Source organism: Xiphias gladius, chromosome 2 (genome assembly GCF_016859285.1).
Source record: "Xiphias gladius isolate SHS-SW01 ecotype Sanya breed wild chromosome 2, ASM1685928v1, whole genome shotgun sequence".
Classification (NCBI taxonomy): domain Eukaryota; kingdom Metazoa; phylum Chordata; class Actinopteri; order Istiophoriformes; family Xiphiidae; genus Xiphias; species Xiphias gladius.
In genome coordinates this window covers 8,474,581-8,494,325 of record NC_053401.1, presented here as the reverse complement: position 1 = coordinate 8,494,325, position 19,745 = coordinate 8,474,581, and the positions used below count along the sequence as shown (strand labels likewise).

General features: G+C 41.2%; 1 protein-coding gene across 3 annotated transcripts in view; it reads right to left on the bottom strand.

The window, feature by feature from the left end:
- The window catches only part of tmtc2a (transmembrane O-mannosyltransferase targeting cadherins 2a), a 56,169-nt gene that overhangs the window by 26,208 nt on the left and 10,216 nt on the right, over positions 1 to 19,745 (bottom strand). Inside the window, exons 1-2 of one of the 3 annotated variants that reach the window (XM_040151624.1) lie at positions 3,170 to 3,652; positions 1,771 to 2,386 (exon numbers count right to left, since the gene is read on the bottom strand). In XM_040151624.1, coding sequence (XP_040007558.1) covers positions 1,771 to 2,386; positions 3,170 to 3,228 — 675 coding nt within the window. In that variant the 5' untranslated portion in view covers positions 3,229 to 3,652. Of the gene's footprint in view, positions 1 to 1,770; positions 2,387 to 3,169; positions 3,653 to 19,745 lie in introns of those variants that run through there. The other 2 variants (XM_040151631.1, XM_040151618.1) reach the window with 2 other exon arrangements.

Genomic DNA, 19,745 nt, shown 5'->3' with positions numbered 1-19,745 from the left:
TGTTTTCTTTGTTAATATTGTGTCGGATGAAACAAGAATGACCGATTTACTTCATTTCAATCCCAAATGTTAGCTGAGCAAATATTACTTTTTCAAGAAGGTTAGGATTTTGTCAGTATATTAGATTTTTTTTTTCTCCATAATTTTTCTCTCTTTTAACTTAATAGTTGCGTACATGCCACAATAATAACAGCTCTCTATTTGGTTTCCACAGTGTTTGAATTTTTTTTTCAAACCTTAAGCCATTAAGGGTAAATATAAGGCAAAAACTGGATTTGAAAAGGTCAAGTCGTAGTTTCTGATGTTGTATTACATCATATGTTATTTTCTTCTCTCTTTCTTATCTCTTTTTCATTCACTATATATTTGTCTGACTCTCCATCAGCAATGAGTTATTTCCGCTTTCCTGCTGCGTAGCTACTCTAACGTGATTTAGCAGCTTCACTAGATGACCGAGTGCAATTTGAAAGACAGGTGTTGTTTTGCATCTGCTGAGGTCTAGTGGTTATGAAAGCACTCACATATGAGTCATTCCTGCCAAGCACCGAGAAGAAAAAACATAACTCCCTCTCGTTCTCCCCCCTCTGATCTCTCTGGGCTACTCATTGCAAGCCCTTTAATAACAGTTGTGGGTTATAATTCTGCCAGAAACAACTACCGGAGAAGCTGCCCCACAGGAATAGGTAAAGCCTTGAACATTTGTAGGTAGAACGGCGTTTTCATTCTGATGCTGGCAGTGCAAATAAAGGCAGTCACCCACACAAGTTTGAATACAACAGAAACTTGCATAGGACATTGTTGATTTATTATAGATGGTTACATCACAAACCTTGCAGGAGGTATTTATAGATGTTTCCTCAAGAAGAAACCACTATTAAAAGATCCCCCTGCACACGCACACACATTCAGAGCCAGGCTGTCCTTGCTCCCTAAACTCAAGGGGACTTTTTATTACGGTTGTTATGCATTTTACGAGGACCATCGTGTTGGCCAAGGAGCAGTTTCTCTAATCAAATGTGGAGTGCCTGTGCAGGGAGGCACTCTAGTCAAACACTGATGCCCATAATCAGATGAGTCGCTGCACCAAGGTTTTCCTCGTCAGATAACTTTAGTTTGGAGGGGAAGACGGAGTCCTGCAGAATTCTCCTGCAGAGGAAGCATACTGAGTGTGTGAGCAATTTTGTGTGCGCTTCCTCAACAAATGGAACAAATCATTTACCAGAGTAGGATGCGTTTCTGTTTTTTTGCACATACCCCTTTGTCACCTTGAAAACGAAAAAGCAAGTCACCCCGAAAATAGCTTTTCCTGCTCAACCTCTGTTGCCACGAATGCACATGTGCGCACACATAATGAGGGCGAGATCCTAATCTAGATTTCCTTGCATTAATGTGTATCTATTTACTGCAGTAAATGGAAGTTGTCGGCAGTGTCGCGAGGAAGTGGGGAACGTTACCCCCCCTGCGTATAGTTTCTTCCTGTTTGCAGATGACAAATGAGAACGGCTTACTTTTCAGGCATCAACTGTGTGGTTTGCACAGGCAAACAGCTTTTCTAATTACACTCCTAATGAAAAGCAAACACACACCATTTCCACACAAAACAACGCCATGTTAAGTACACACACAGAAAAACTTAATCCACCATACCATTAACAGCTGGCCGGCTGAGGTCTGCCTCTGAGGTAACAAAGAGGAAACTGGATTTGTAGAGATGCCAAGACAAGAGTGAATGAACACACACATGGGCCCTGGCAGCATATATTCATTTACCTTTCCCAACAGGAGGAGAAGTGCCTGATGAAATCGGAGTCTCTGGAACACGAAGAGGTCGTAAACAGCCGACACGGCCAGCACCGTCACCCCCTGTTCCTTCCACAGCATGCTGGCTGCTGCACACCACAGGCTCCCCAGCATCCAGCCCCAGCACCAGGTGACTGAGATGCCCCCACATCTTCTAGTCTCGAAGGCCCCACGTTGGTCCCTTCGAAGTCCACAGTGTCTCGCATAACAGAGGAGAGACAGCAAGAAAAACAGAGCAGCGCCAACGTCCGCCCTCCCCACCACACCAGCCACGGCCTCGGTGTGCACTGGGTGAGAGGCAAAGAGAAGACCAGCAAGCAGGCTCCACAATCCTCCACCCAGGAGCGGGCGACTGAGGGCCGTGAAGAGGGTGGTGACCAGTCCGTGCAGCACCACGTTCAGCAGGTGGTAGCCCCAGGGACGCAGGCCGTGCAGGGTGTAGTTGAGGCGGAAGGAGAGGGTGCAGAGTGGACGGAAGGACTTATGGCTGCCGCTGTGAGTGAGCAGGGTGCCCCAGAAGTCGTCATACAGGATGTTGGTCCACGGAGTCTCAGGAAGAAGGTCCTGGTTGGTCTTGATGGCTCGGCTGGAAGAGCAGAAGAAATAAATTTTTGTTAACCATTAACTTCAAGATTTTACATAATGACTGGTTTAAATTTATTTATTGTGATTATATATTTTTTTAATCATTTCTACGGATTCAGTTTTTTTTCTTTTTTAATTTAGCCTCTTCATGTTGTTTGATGAAAATTACGTTGATGAGAACAGTGAGCGTGAACTAAAACAGTTGAGTTGTGGGCCATTAAAACCAAAACAACAAAGTGAGAGTCGCTATAAAGCTTTGTAAAGGTGAGGGGAGCTACGGAAGCTGATGATAATTTCATTTACATAACAATATGTGATGCCTTACATATACAAGTAGTCATTTGATCAATTGTTAATATAGAAAAAATAGATTATAGCAGCTTTAAGCTCAATAAAAACAATGTATTATAAAACTAAGTATTTCAATATATGAACAAATCTGTTATTTTCAGATGACTTTGTTGGAAACAAAAAAAAAAAAGAAAAGAAAAAAAACACCCCCCAGCATCTTGAGACACATGGTGGTTGTACAGCAAGGCCGCATATGGAATAATGTTTTCCACCCTCCTGATGATCCACTCATAAGCGAAATGTAATAAACAAATGCCTTGAGCACAGCAAACGTAATAAACAGGCCACAGAGTATGACACTGAATGCACAGAAATTTGCTCTCTCTCACTCACACACACACACACACACACACACACACACACACACACACACACACACACACACACACACACACACACACACACACACAGCATGCACATATGTCACAGGCACCTGTGCACACACAAATGGACAGGTGGTTTCAGACCCCAGAGGTGGCTGTGGATTCTCATAATTAGTGGATCATTACTGGGGACATGAGCCGCATCCGCGTGCACTCACAGACTGCAACAAATGAGTTCACCACAGGGAATAAGAGTGATACATGGGATGGCAGCTACAACAACTCAGAGCCGTGTAGAATCCCCGACAAAACAAAGAAAAAAAAATCTGAAATTCGATTAAAATTAAAGCTGGCATAGATATTACACACTGTCTGTCAATAATAAAAGTATCTTCGCGGTCATAGTAGTTAAAAAGGAAGAACAGTCTGCAGTGAAACCAGTGTTTCCCATTCATTGTTAATGTGTGAGGTTCTAGCTGGAGTTGGAAAGGAAAGAACTGGATGGAGACTGTTTGAATCATAGTTAGATGAAACTCATTAGCTTGAGAGATTGAAAAGCCTAAAAAAGAACAACGTGTGTCTGCGCTGCCGACTGGAAGACTCTGGCTTCAGGGCTGTATTAAAAACTACACCCAGATGTAGGCAATGCCACCTAACGAGTGGATACCAGACTCCAGCACTGGAATGAAACTGAAATAAATTGCAATGGCCGTGAAAGTCTATGTAACTTTCATGAGTTTAATCATCCAATTTAAAAAAAATAAAAATAGGAAAAAAATTGTATAATAAATACAATTACATTAGAAATACAAAGGCTACCAAACACTGACTAAACAAAGGAAAATGGGCTGGGTTCAGTGTTGAAATGGGGAACATGTTTTTGTTTTGGGTTTTTTATGAAATCATTGTTTTACATACAATAGCTCCTTTTCCACCAAAAGAGCTCCACGGAATCAGAGGAGCCACTTTCAGGAACTGAAAGTCACTTTTGCGAGATTCCGAACTGCATCTGAAGAACCGTGAAGATCGGGCAAACAAGACCTACAGCGGATTAACAAAAAATAAAGCAACAGCATCAACTCAGAGTCATCCTAGCGTTGTCTGCATTTGCATCTGTAGCGAGACTGAAAACTCCAGACCACCAGTGCTTCTCCACAACAGAAGATCTGCTGAGTGTGATTATTTGTTTCTGCTTTGGGCATAGACACTGTGTCTACACCTGCTGTTCATTATGAATGCTACATTTAATGAAGTAAGCTACAAGTACAAGTTTGAAGTTATTTAAACAAACCAAATGGACAATTGTACAAACAGAATAAAGACTTCTTTATAAAAACTTTAATTCATGGGCTTAACAGTCACATTGACAGAACATAGTAGAGTAATAGTAACTCGATGTAATGTCGAGTATCACTAAGGCAGCTAGTGGCTTCTGAAATAAGGGCCTGAAAATCTTATTTTTAAATCACATTATAGTGAAAGAAAAAATGACAACAAGCAGAGCGATAACAAAACCCATGACGAGTGAGAATAATTGGCATCAGCATCGTGTTTCCAGGATTTGATCACACTGACCCAGTGGCAACCTTCCTCTCTCAGGTTTGGATTATTCATTAGCACCGTCTCTGCGTTTGTGCATGCCGCACCGGAGGAGGGAGAAAAGGGACAGCGACAGGGGGGGGGCTAGCCCAGGACTTCCTTTGTCTGGAGATTGCCACTTGGAGCTGAGTGCATGGAAGGAGGGAGAGAGGGAGATCGAGCTAAGGGCATGTGCAGTAAGGAGAGCAGGCAAGGTAAGAGCGAATGACTGACAACGAGACAAGGAAAAAAAAAAAGGAGGAAATTGAAAAAATAATGGCACACACAAGTGCCTGCAAATCGAGTATCGCTCGATGAATTTTGCCTAAATTTTAAATTAGCTTTTTTTCCTTCAAGCCTACAGCCCTGTCATCACGTGAGCTATAGTAAACTCCTCCATTTCCCAGGATTGTTCTCCATCGGAGAAAGGCAAATGTGTGTTTCTCCGGCTCCGAATTCAAAGTGGAGCTCTCCCTCGTCTGACATTTCTACCGACCCAGTGCACTACATCACTCACTTTACCAATCTCTTCCTTTTTTTTTGTTACTGTAGTGCCGCAGTGAGCTATTGTTTATAAAATGTTTTGAAGTCCCACTACCGTGCGTGAGTATGATACGAAGGTGGGAGGGCTCAGGATACAAGAGCAATAAACATACACTGAAATGTAATGAATATCAACATTGAAGGTTTTATTAATGCTGAATTTACATTGAGTATAATGCCTTGAGAGTATATAAACTACGCCAGTCTCACATTACTTCACAAGCTCTATAATTATCCGTCAAAAATCTCCAACTGTGGATTTTCTACTTTCCTGTCCCCAATGGCAATAATAGCACATTATCAAATCCAAAACGCGGCTGGATTCACCCTCACCCAGCTCCCCCCCCGTGTCCCTCGGTATGTCTTGGGTCTCAATACTCTCTAGTGATAAATAATTTAAATATTCAAATCAGCACCAAGCACTCATCTCCCTCCCTGTTCCTGCCCGGCACTGGAAGGATGAAAAGAATGCATTAGCCATGAGGGTTTGGGGATGGACTGAAAGTACTGGTGTGTGTGTGTGTGTGTGTGTGTGTTTGTTTGTATAAGGGCTAAAGGAAAAAAAAACAGTTAGATGCAAGGTGTCTGTCTTTGTGTTTGCGAGTGCGAGCACATGCGCGAGAGTGTGCGACAGCGGAGCCTGTGCTGATGGCTTCATTGAGGCCTGCCGCTGCAGCGGTGCAGATAGAGTGGTATCCCGGAGTGATTGCTCTTACAGAAGGGGGTCTTTTGTATTCAGCCATCGTATATGGGGCGGGCAGGCTGCGGGGCACTCTATTCACAGTCCTCAAAGTACAGGACGGGTTTGGTCTTTTGAATTTTCTTTTTTTTTTTTTTTTTCGGGTGGGGGTAAAATCGGAGGGATTTCCATCAGAGGCTGAAAAGAGACATTAGCGGTTAGGGATTTTTTTTTCTTCTTTCTGAGCTCCATTTTCTAATAGGGTGAGGTCCTCTTTCACCTGTCCGCTGCTTTTAGCAGGGAGAAAATTAGCCATCTTTCAGTGTTTGGGCTTGTGTCTTTTCAATATGCAAATGCAGCACTCCACCGCCTCCCCAGCAGTGATCTCACCACCAGTGATTTGCTTTTTCATGTGCTCTGGCTGCCTACAGACGCACCCTGAGCCTCTTTAAGGACCGTAGACATTTTTTCTGTTCACTGATTAAGTGAATCCGAGACGTATTCAATCCATTTCATCATTATTTTTTCAATTAATTTTTGTGCAGAAACGATTAAAAGAGTTTCCGCACCCTGATGTATCAGAATGCTCGTTTTAATTCTTTTTTTTTTTTCCACTTTCTATGTTCAGCACAGAGGAGTGCAATGCTTTCTTCAGTGTGCAGTAGTCATGTGCCCTCAGGATTAAGCCTTTTCAACCTGCAACCCGTCAGCGATCAGTGTTAACCAGCTCATCACCTGCAGGTGTATCAAACGGTCACCTCTGGTAAGACAGGTGTGGTCAGAGTTGCCTCACTGAAAATCTCTTAGGGTTACTTCCTGACATTAGAGGCCCTTTTCTTTTCCTTTTTTTTTTTTTTTTTTTACTGTTTTGTAATAGATGGAGCTCAGCTGGAAAAAGCTGATGTCAAATATTTCCACATTTGAATCGAAATCTGATGATAGCTGTTTGGTTGTTTTTGCTCGTCTGCTGCCAGGCCACTGTGAGTCACTTCTGATCAAACCACACCCAAACACTCCCGTTAAAAACACTTTTGTCTGCAATTTCAGCGTTAGAACCCATAATAAATAACAACTTTGATTGTTACTGATTTAGACATGAATATTTGTTATATATAAATACTTTGATTGAAACCAAGTTGATTTGAGACCAAGTTCTCAGGGGCTTTAAAGATGAAGGCAAGAGTACAGACACATTCCCAAAACAATATACAGATTATGTAACAAGACTTTTGGCTCCTATGCAATTCCTATCCACATGCAAGCAAATCCATTTACACATATTAACAAATATTAATGTAGGTTGTCAATCAATATCAATATAGAGAGCAAAAAAACACGTATTTGCTGTGGTATTTCAAATTACAACATCGTAGACCACTCAAGTGTGTCCATGTGCGTTTGCATGTTGAATGTACGTGTCACTCTATGGTCATGAGTGCAAAACATCATTGCGTTCTTTTTATGAAATCTCCCTGGCCTCTTAATCAAATGCATGAAGGTGTTTAAGCCGGTGCTCCAGCTGCAGTCTCCATCACTCAAGCCCCACTGATTATTCCTCTAATCAACTCTCATGAGGCACAGGGGCCGCGGAGACATCTTAACTCTCTCTCTCTCTCTCAGCTAAAAGCTTGAATTGCCCGAGTTAGGAGCGGCATCCCTAAAAAGAGTTGTTTGCTTAATTGCGTCCTTTTGAAGTTCAGTTTACAGATTTCAGATGACACACACTGCTCTGCGCTATGGTGCATTTCTGTCTCTCCCACTCTCTGTGGCCCGTCCGGACAAACCTACCTTCAGCTTAAATGTGTTTGTGCGCACTTATAACGTACAACCATATAAACTGCATCGCAAAACAAAGCACTTGAGTCGGTTTTAAACAGCTGGGTTTGGGGCCAGCCTGTTTATCTGCAGCATGTGCACTGGCCGATCTGCTCCACTCTAATAAACATCTGCAGCGTAAACCGCCATCACTTAACATAATCAGGACTGGCTGAGTTACAATGTTTTGTAGCAGTTTGCGTCCTTCTGCTCCGTGACGACAGTAATGAGATGGATTAGCCAATTGTCATTGAAACAGCGCTATTAATGGATACTGGCCTGGACATTATGTTATGCGTATCATCACTGCTTTGTTCATTTTGCTTTTGCTTAAGTTCTAGCCACCCGCTTCCCAACCTCCACCCAATCTTTTATCTTAATTTCTGGCTTTTGTGCTCATCATTTTTTCCTTGTCTTTTCTTCTCCTCCATGTCCTCCGACCATCTCGCTCCCTTCGCGTGCCAAATTTCCATCTCCTTGCTAAGCGATCTGAGTCTTAATTAAGCACACAGACGGAGAGCTGCGGCAGAGAGGTCTATGCAAACAATGCTGATCTTGGGCTGGCGCACCGCTGAAAAAAACACACCACTGATGCTGCTGTTTTTGTGCAGGAGTAACAGGAACAGAGAGGATTTAGACTCTATGAGAAGAAAATGCCTCCGCACTGAACGGACAAAAAACAAATCCATATCACAGTAGCATAGAGGAAAATGTGTTGAAGTGGAAACACTAAAGATCAGTGTGATTACAAAGCTGCCAACTTTTTTTAGTAATGTGGTGGTCTAAATACGTAAAATCTGCATGAATTATCATGCGTTTGGATGCCCACTTGTTCTTAAATGGTAAAGAAAAACAAACAAAGACTTGGCGTTAAAGGCTGTGCTGCTTAGTTTTCCAGTTGGATGGTTGATACAGTAGACATGGGTCACGGTGGCAGTTAAACTGTAAGAGCTGGACGTGAGTTTCAGGGGTCCCCGGGCTGTCTTTGGTCGCCAAAGCCGTCAATCACCGGTTATATCACAGTGCAATCTAGGACCATTGTTTTAGATTTCATCATACTGCTCTCACAAATGTCAAATTCTGTCCTCTGAAAACCAAAACAGCACTGTGGATGGATCTTTACAACGCACTGCACAAACAACAGGACCACCATAAAGGGGTCAAAAACACTCAACTGGAGCTGAGAAGATTAGCTGATTAAGCGATCGGTTCTAGGAAATTGTGATGGACTTTTTTGAAATTTTCTAGACTAAACAATCAATTGACTAATCAAGAAAATAATCTGCACGTGAATCAATAACCAAAATCAATAGCTTCTAAATTAGTCCTATAATCACAGGACAGCAAAAGGATTACATAGACAAACACAGCAGCATAATGAGGAATGTGTTTAAAGGTGGTTTTCGAAGTGCAGCACCAATGATTACTCGACTAATCAATTCCACAGAAAATGAATCAACTATTTTGATAATCAACTAATTGTTTTAGTCATTTTTCAAACAAAATTGCCAAACTTTCGCTCACTGGAGCTTCTCCGGTGCAAGAATGCAATGCTTTAATCAAGTCAAATATGATTGTATGCTGGATATCTTTGGGTTTTGGACCACTGGTCTAATAAAACAGGAGACCCGAACACATCTCCTTGGGCTGTGGTAAATTATAATGATTGTAATGATGTGATTTGTCCTGATAAGGTCAAAAACAAATGCTTCCAATTTATTGGCAATAAATAGTAGCAAATGATTTGGACATCAAGTTCTTCTGAGTTCTCAAATGATTTGCACTGGAAGGAGGCCCGCCACTAATTATTGATTTCAACTTCATTAAGATTCAGTCTCACAAGCATTAGCAGTGGGGTAAGGGGCAGTGTATTAAAGAGAGAAAGAGTGTATGTGAGGGTGGGTGTCAGGGTCCAGATCACCTCTGTGTTAATCCAATGCTAACAGGATTAGAAAGTGATCATAAAGTGCATAGAGCCTCTGAGACATGCGTTGAGGTCGGGAGTCAAAGAGCAACCTGATTTAAGGTTGTGTGTTGCGCGTTTGTGCGCTCAAGCCTCCGCACTAATACTGCACATGTAGAATGACACAATATGTAATCTACACGATGCATCCTGACTCCATGTGGTGTTGCAGTTGGCAGGAAAACACAGTTCGGGGCTTTGTTCCCCGCGAACACCACAGCTGGTTGAAGATAAAAATCCCATAAATTTCACCACAGCGCTCTCTCTAGCAGGGGAGCGTATTGTACTCCACCACATGAGGCAACTGAACACGTGGAGATCTGGTCCTTTTTTCAGTCCTAGATGTACCTACCCATCCATCACAGTGCAAGGTTGAATGATCATGCGTAAAGCCATTACGCTCGCTGGCTGGGCCTGAGTGATTCATTCATTGGCTCATTATCAGCTGCTATAATCCTGCCAGTATGTGGCCGCAGCACAATGGCAGGCAACGCGGAGTTGTTGAACTCTAGCTTTATGATTTCACGTCTTCGTCCTCGGTAGTGGCTTCACTGTAGGCTACCTACAGACACAGACAATACATAGAGATACTGATAAAATATTTCCTTTTGTATCACCTCTTTGTATGTGTTTAGTTTGTGTATCTGTAGGCTGAAAGCTCAGGAAGTGAGCATTAAGGGTGTGTTCAAACATCCTACGTCAACAACACCACTGACAGAACAATACTCCAACCAGAAGTGGCACTGCTACTTTCCCACACTCTGTCCCACGCCAAACTGGCACAAAAATGGGAGGAGAGGAAAAATGTATTAATGTCCAGATAGCATTCATAAAACTCTGTCGTACTGCCAGTGGCCTAGTTGTGAAAGATTAATGGCAAGTCGTGCAGAGGCTGTTCCCTTTCCGGGTGTTTAAGACGAAATTTGACATTCATTCGGCAGATTTTATGCCCAGCTCAGATGCGATTGTTTGTTTCTTTCCATCATTTCAAATGTGTGAACAGTGATAAACTGCTGCTGGATGGTGTTCAACATAGCTGGGTTACTGATGACATGAAAAAAACGAAGGAAAAAGCAGCCACGATTTTCATCTTGTTTATTATATATTACTGAAAATAAACCTGAGACACAGAGGATGAAAGTCACTTTGTATTCGATGCACTAAACTACATTTTTTTTCTCTCTCCTGCCCAGTTCACTTGATCTGTCTCTTCATCGATCAAAAATAGCCCATCCTGCAGCTCCAAGCAGTTTTCCCAAGGGTGCAGAATAATCAGCGAGAAGTTTGGGGAAATGAGTGGGCCAGTTAAATGACTTACTTTAACTCCCCATGCAGACATGAGTGTGAAAGCACAGCAAATTACACAAAGCAGTTTTTTTTTTAGACAGTGTATTTTTTACTTAAAAGTTGCATCCAATACAGCGAAGGTTAATATTTACAGTTATTTTATTTGTTGCTCATGGATCCATGCAATTGATGTACGTTTACTCTGAGGAAATGCTCGTTGATCAGGGGAATATTTACTGTCTAAATGTAGCTGACTTTCCTGTTGTAGCAAATACACAAAACTTGCACAAGCATTTCAAAGAGCAGGACAGTTTGACTCCACCTGAAATTCTGCATCGTAGTGTAAATGCTAACACAATGACCTGAGGTGACCCCATCGTATCCCATTGCGCGCAGTACAAATTTAAAGTGTAAATGTACATTGACACACAACAGGTTCATGTACAAAGTGTTTCTTACACACATATTTGAATTTGTGTCTGGAAACGTTTTTACACAGGAAGTTGTTGGTAATTGTCTGGCCTGCTTATGTTTTTGGGTTTTTTTTGTTGTTTTTCCCATGTACTATTGACTCAAACATAGAAAATTGCATAACTAAATAACATAACAAAACTAAACTGAGTCTATGGCTGCAGCTAATGATTATTTTCATTACTGATTCATCTGCTGAATCATTTTTCATCATTAATTTTTAATCATTAATTAATTAATCATTTTGTGTATAAAATGCTAGAAAAGAGTAAAAAATGCCGATTATAATTTCCCACACACCAAGGAAACATCTTTAAATGTCCTCTTATGTCCAAGCAACAATCCAAAAGATATTCAGCTTACCATCATTTGAAAAAGACAAGCACCAAATCCTCATATCTTTGAAGCTAGAAATAGCAAATATTTTTTTGGCTGCCGATTATTTTTCTATCGATCGACTCATTAATCAAATAATTGTTGCAGCTCTAACTGAATGTAAATAAGCTGTAATACTGTCACTGGTTCAAATTGAAATGAATAGTGGAAATGGAATGGGAGGTTTGAACAGTGGGAAAATACAAGTCAGAGCTGCCTTGGGCCACATCACATTGTTTTTCTTTAAAATTGGAGCTTGCGTATATAATGGGAGGAGGTCCAGATGAATGTTAAGGTAGTTTGAAGTGTCTATGACGACAAATGAGAAAGCTGTTGACAAAAGTCAGTCTCCTGTCACTGTCAAGCCGCGCGAGATTTTCAAAACCAGCTTCAGTGTCGGTATCATTAATGCGTTTGTATTTGTTTACATCTCTTGAACACAGACACAAAATCTCAGACACACACTGTATGATGCACACTGACGAAAAGAGTGGCATACATTGATACACAAATAAACAGCAATGCTCCAAAACGCAAAAGAACATTATTTAACTTGACAAAAGACTGAGGATAATCACAAACATTTTTATGTTCCACTCACATCAATAACTGGCCCAAGTCCAATTAAGTAATGTAAGTATTGATGAATTTGATTGCAGTGATCAAAGGAGAACAACTCTGGATAGTTACTCCTCATCACTGAAATCCAGCTGTTCTGGCTTCATCATCAGGAGAACCAACAGCTCAACTCAGAGCTGATGAAGATAAAGTCTCCTCTACATCTTCAGTCTGTCCAAGCAGCCAATCAGGACAAACATATTTCTTCGGGGGTTACTGGGCTTCAAAGAGGCTGAAACAGTCTGAACTAAGCATCAGGAAGTTAGCTGTCTCTCTTTTGTCAGGCCACAGGCTTGCTTTCATGTCCCTCGTGAAGCCGGTTTCCTGATTAGCGGTGCGGCTAACTACAAATAGGCCAGAGTCATCTCACTGCGCTTAAGGTGAATGTTTGCTGCTGTGCACTTAAACAGACTTTGACCATGACTTGAAATATATAGTTAGGTAAGTAAATGATATTTATGCCCATTTTATGTTCCTTAAGCGAACATCAAACATGGTCTCACTAAGCCAGCCTAAATCACACAGGCTCTGTTTCCATTAATCGGAAATTGTCACTGACTCAGATCTCTGGACTTCCAAATATCCAGACTGATTCTAGATAATGCAGGTCTAAAAATTTGGTGTGATTCAACTTCTGCGGCCACCATGGTTTTCCAGTTTTAAAAAATCTGAAGCAAAAATCCCAGAACAGAAATGTGCATGTTTATCATGTTAGGTGCAGGACGGGTTTACGCTGATGTTTCAACAAAGCAGAGCACTCTTCAATCATCTGCTGAGTTGCAAACTTATTTTGTTCTTATGCCACTGATGACATCCTATACCCAAGTTTATACAAAACCTGTAAATCTGTACACTTGCTGCCCAAGGATATATCTAATAGTGAAAGAGACAGACATTTTGGGAAATACACTTGTCCATTTTCTTGCTGAAAATTAGATGAGAAGATTTGGACCTCCTCATGTCTGTCCGTTTAGCTGGAGCCCGGAGGCAGTTAGCTTAACTTAAGACTTGAAGCAGGAGCAAAAAATCTTGCCTGGCTCTGTCCAAAGTTCACAAATATACCTAAAACCTTTCAAGCTCACTAATTGACGCATTATATCCCATTTGTCTAATTTGTGCACAAACAGAAATGTAAAAGCAACAGCGGTTTTCCAGGGAGTTAGCTTTCACCAAGAAATACTTCCCCCCTGCTACAATCATTTCATCTAATTCTCAAAAAGAAAGCATATAAGCTTGTTTAATTGTTAAAGTATTCCTTTAATGTTAAGTTACTCAATATTTCATCTGATCAACTGAGACCAAACTTAGTTTAAAACCTTATCAGGTCTTTAGATGGAATATTTTTTACAAAGACACTGAATTTTTTTACAAACACACATTGCCAAGTCTTTATCTCCATCTAAGTGATTGATTGATCACTTCCCATTTGCCGCTCACACAAAAGAGAGGTGATCTGCAAACTATGCATCCACTGCCGGCTCAGCTAAAAAAGGGACCAGGCCCACCACAGTGTTCCCTGAGTGATGGTGTCAATAAAAGGCTGTGATGAATCCTCAGTCTCAGCAGGGGGAAGGCTATGGGAAATCAATGGCTAATAACACTAATGCTTTACTCTCCCCCAGGTGCATAAATATAGCGGACACAGTGAAGGGAAAACCTGGGTTGGGACTTGGGGGGGTCAAAACTCACACCTCCAAAAATTAATTAGAATTAATCAAGCTTTTATTTGATGAACATGAACTGCAGAGGAACAGTAGGTTGTTTATCTGTTTGTCCTTGAAGAACAGCAGTTTCTCGATGCATGTTTAGCAAGCTTCCAAGCAGGCCCGCGACACAGAGTATTAATACCATAAAATACCAAAATGTGTGAGTGCAGTCAGATTGAAAAACAGTAGAGACTCGGGTTTGGAGAGTGTAAGAGTTCGATTCAACAGCAAATTACAGTTTCACACTTCCATGAACACCCCAAAGACCACCAGAAAATGCTTTGGAAAAAGGTTCTTACAGATTTGTTTCTCCCGTATACATCAAGATAGGAGCCCTTAATGTGAAATGTATGAGTATTTTAAAAACGTCTCACCCAATAAACATGCCATATGCCTACAGTATGGTACTGCGCCCAACAGAGTTCATAGTGTGAAACACATTCAAATGAGCCAATATCCAGGAGCATTGGATGCTGAGAGTTTTATAGGGTTTCCAAAATCCTCCGTGTGGCTTTCCCACACATCCAGCTCTTATCAGTGAAACAGTGGCCAACTTTAGCACCATTCATCCATCCATCCCACCAGTGGGATCCAGCCAGAAAAACCACCTCAAGCCCGTTCCAAGAAAACAAATGACCAGCCAATCAGTCTGTCCAAATTCTGCATCTAGTATGGTTTCAGCAGTTAATTACAGTGTCTGACTGTAGACAGGTAATTAGGGTGGCCTCCCCGAGTCGCCTGCATCCACAGTGATAAATGTGATGCTTGATTAAAAACGGACTAAGTGCTGTTCTCTGACTTAGCCAAACAATACATAAATCACAGCTGTGTACAGGCTTGGGATATGATTTAAAATGCCAGACAGATGTTGCTGTATCTCAGCTTTCTGCTGCAAATACAACATTGTTGTTTCCACAGGAATTTATGTAGAATTATGCCATTTTACCGTGTTTTGCTGCTTTCCAGTTTTATTATCTAATTGTAATATGCAAAAATAAGCAACAGACCTTTCATACTTCATTTGAAATCCAAAGTACTATTTCAATATAGGAAAAAATAAATATTCAATCTATAATTATCTGGTTGAATTCAAAATTTGCAGTGTATAAGACAAAAGACTGAGCACAATTCAGCAAAGGACAATCCTAAAATGCACTGTCTAACTCTATCAGTAAACTAGGTATGTTGTTTTCTGTTCTGATGCCGAATACAGAAAAATAGCTAGCCATGCTGAAAAGATGATCATGCCTCCAAACTGTCTGAGAAATAATGTATGGATGCCTTTTGGGTTTGACACCATAGATGGAAAATTTGTGGTATAACAGTATAAGGCTGTTGGTTGACTTTATAAAATTCTACAATGTATTCTGTTTCCGAAATCATGCCAATCAATCCACTTTATATAATAGACATAAAATGCAAATTGCAACAATGGACTGAAAGAAGTATAACATGTACATTTTATACTTCTTTCAGCCTATTGCTGCAATATTTGAGGGCATCAATTTCAAAATTAAAAAATCAAAGACACTCAAATAAAGGGTTTCACAGTAAATTAAAACGCATTATAGTAAATAGGGAGCGATTTCGGACACAGCCAAAGTTTTAGTCTAAGTGGTTTGCATTCAAATTAACTCAAGCAAATTCTGTGTTCTCATTCTTTCAAACTTCATTTTGGGGAAAAATGGCAGTCATAATAAGCAATCATTTTTCTGTTATAATTACAGCTCCAGTGGCATGACTATTTCACTATCAAGCATGTGATCGTTTCTTTTTTTTATCAGCAGGTACAATTTATTTTCCCTTACCTCTTTAATTCATTCCACCCTCTGCCTCTACAATAAATTCAGCTGGCCTAGTAACAGAAAAGCTGTGGGTGTTGGCACCGTGACCTATAAAAGCGTGCAACTCTACCCACCTAAACTCATTATTATAGAAGCCTGCTCCTTCCACGCTTGGGGGGGGACTCCAACACTGTGGGGACAAATACGATGTCTGGCATTGATTTTTCTCCACAGGGAATAGTTGAATGTTGATGGGTCATGAAGAGTCACGGCTCAGAAAGGACTGCCAAAGCTCACTTTTCAACTCAGTCCAGTGGTATAACTTGCATGCACACGTGTTTGAATTTACGCTCACACATGCAGAGCACCAGGTGTGGACACAAAGCATCAACAATACTCTTCAATAGACTCCCCAGAGTGTTGCAGGCCCACTATTTTCACTGGAATCAACAGCATGGCAGACCTTGGCAATGTCCAGCTGGATCTACTATTCCTTTCCAAGGAAAAAAGTTATTCACCAAAAGTCTATTTATCAGACCCTGGAAACAAATCGAACTTCAAGAACTGAATTGTGGTGCTCCCCCGACATTTGTTCTGTTATTAAGTAGCAAACAGAAATATAGAGTAATGGGTACTTTTGCTGAGGCCAATCAAATGCAGAAATGAGGAGTCCATATTTTGTGGTACAGGTCTGCTCCTTGGAAACGGAACAACTGCTCAAACTTCGAGGTTCCTTTGAGAAACTGGATCATTTTTTGATCTGCTGCAGAGATTATAATGAGGACAACTTTAATTGCTGATGACAAATCATGGAGCCAGTGGAGGATCTGAGGGCTGCAGTGCTGCCAAGGGAGCAGCTGGAGAAACAAAGCAGCATTCTGTTTCTGCTCAAAAGCCTTCTGTCTCTGATTTTTTTTTTAAAAATCACTTTAATGCCCCACTAGAATTGGTTTGTAATCCGATCACAAATTTAAAAATGCAGCTATTTTGAGAATGTGGAAGATGTGTGTCTTTATGTTGTATGTATAGAGTGGCTGCAAGTTGTACAGAAAACACAACACCCTGCAGTGTCACATTCTGGAGCAGTTAGGCTTCTTGCTTCTTTGAAAACTTTCAATGGTCAGATTTGCATGCAGAATTTGTAATGGCCAAGTATGCCACACTAAAAGACCGTACAGCCTTGCATCCAATCCAGAATAGGCCTCCCTTTCTTCTGCCGTGACCAGTTGTCACATTCCAGCATTAGCCAGAGAGAAACAGAAGCTATAGAGGGGTACCACAGGGGCCAACCCAGACCAAATCTATCTTCTTTTCAGTGATCTGTGCTAATTATCTGAGATCTTTTCAAATTCTGATCTGTGATCTGTTGAACACGGCTTGTACAACAAAACCATTTGCCTCAACCCGACTTTCACATTGGAACTAATGAAGTCATCGCAAAAGTGCAAACCCCATCCATTTGACCCTTAAATTAGGACAAAGCAAAAGTTGGCTGAAGTGATTCAAAGGTACTTTAACTCAAGCCATGTTTTCAGCTCTGAAACACCTTAGCAATACAAACTATATCAATGGTACAGAGGCAGGCGTAAATAATTATTGCCTATGAATTATGGGACCAACAGAATCCAGTGCAATAATAAAATATGTCGGATGCACTTCCCCACAGGAGATTTAATATAATCCAAGTTTGTCAAGCTATCAGCGTGCGTTTCAAAATATAGGGCCCTGCTTAAAATGAAGCCAGAAACTCCATTATAAAATCATAAAACGCATCGTATAACATCATAAAAGTACTATATTCCCTTCTGAGATGGACTGGAGGGACAAGCAGACATGATGTCATGCTGCAACATCACGACATTCTCATGGAGGACTGGGTTGCAAGTGTTTGTAGCCAAGTTGTTCTTTTTGTTATTCAATATATACATATAAGTCAGAGCTATAGAAAGCACTGACGGAAAGAAACTGAACACTTCCCTCTTGTTTCCACAGTTAAAAATGACTGACGTGAGGCCTTGCTAAAAGGAACAGTGCGACACCTAGTTAGCAAAATCCGCCTACCAGCACCTCTAAAGCTCCCTAATTAACACATAGTACCGTTAGTTTAATCCACACAAACCTCAAGTATAAAAACATTAATTCTTTAGGCTACGCTAAGTTAATCGTCTGCTAGTGATAGCTTCATATTTACTGACATGAGAGTGGTATCAATCTTCTCATCTAACTCCCTGCAAGACGGTAGGTGCTTTCCCAAAATGTCCACCTTTTCTTTTAACTTCTCAACGGCTGCAAAACAAATGGCTGTGAGCAAACACACTCGGAAGTAATTTCCCCAGAAAACAAATGATAGCATGCATCCTCACATCTGAGTGTGGCAGGGAGAAAGAGAGCAGGAGAATGGGTTATTTCATTTCCTGGACAAACATCTTTCTTGTCCGCAACGGGGATGTCACATGGTATGTTTCTTTCGGCTGATAACGCTATCAGTGAGTAGATGCTGCTGGTAATACCAGGAAAAAACAGCGAGGCCATGGAGTGTAGATTAAATTGTCGTCGTCAGCTGCCCAAGGAATGGATGGTCTGGATGTGGTATCATGGTAACGAGCGAGCCTTCGGGGGAAAATGTCTGTGTGCATTTTTTTGATAAAATGCAATCAGTGTGGTGGATGACCTGGCACTGTGGCACTCAGCGGTGACCTCTAATCTGTGTGCTCGTCATGTCTACAGCAGAGATACAAATCAGCAGGACAGCGTCGTTGGATGTTTCCTCTTTTTTCAGTTTCACATGAAAAAGAATGATTGACTGCCTTCACTACTGAATTTCTTTCAGGCAGGGGGCAACTAATCAAAGTATTGACATAGTCCGAGCCCCCTGCTGCATGTCTGTCAGACAAAATGGAAGTGAAAATGCACCACAGTGCTCATAAAAACTGGTCATGTTCTTATGTATGTGAAATTCAGTGACCTTCAGTACAGTCCACCAGATGGAAAGATGAAAACAATAAATTGCATGGGTAAACTGGGAAGAAGAAAAAACTGTGTGGTGTGGTAGATTCCCCACAACATGAATCAAAAATAAATTACAGTGTTGTCATAGCTCGTCCTGAAAGCAGTGTAACCATACCATTTCCCGTGACCATAGATCCACGAATATCAAAATGAGGGTGAGAAACAAATTACATTCTGTACTAAGATAAATACGGTGAATGGTTTTATCAGGCTGACTGAGGCGGGAAACCAGCCATTATCAAATGCAGATTTCTCCCATTTATCTAGGCTGCTTTCCAATGTGGGCTGCTTGCAGTCAGAAATGCCATGTTTGCTTAAACAGCGATTGAACTTATCCCCAGCACACTCCAGGTACCTGAAAAACCAGTCACTCAGCCCATCGCGAGAATAGCTGAGCAGAAATGAGGAGTTCAGAGTATTGAACAGTGCTTAAAAGGGCAGTGCATCCAAATGGGAAAATTGGCTTAAATGTTTCCCGACCCTGCCTAGATAATCAAGGAGGATAGTTAACTTGAAGGATGATGTGACACAGAATAATGACCGTCCAACCGAGCCAAACCCGAATGAATTGTTGCTACGATTGGGCAGGAAATGATGCCCCACAAAACCCAAAACTATGGTTAGATGGTTAAACAGGAAATTACAATCTACTTTCCAACTCAGTACAGCTTAGCATCAAGTAATTCAGATTCCCTCTTTTTGACCTCTTTTTGAACAAAGCTACATTTCTTCAGCTGCAATTACCAGTTCCCTCTATTTCCAACTATCTACAATAATCACCAACCTCTCCCTTCATATAACAACTTGTGTCATCACTCCTGTAAATAGCCTTCTATTGTGCCACAATGCAAAAACCTC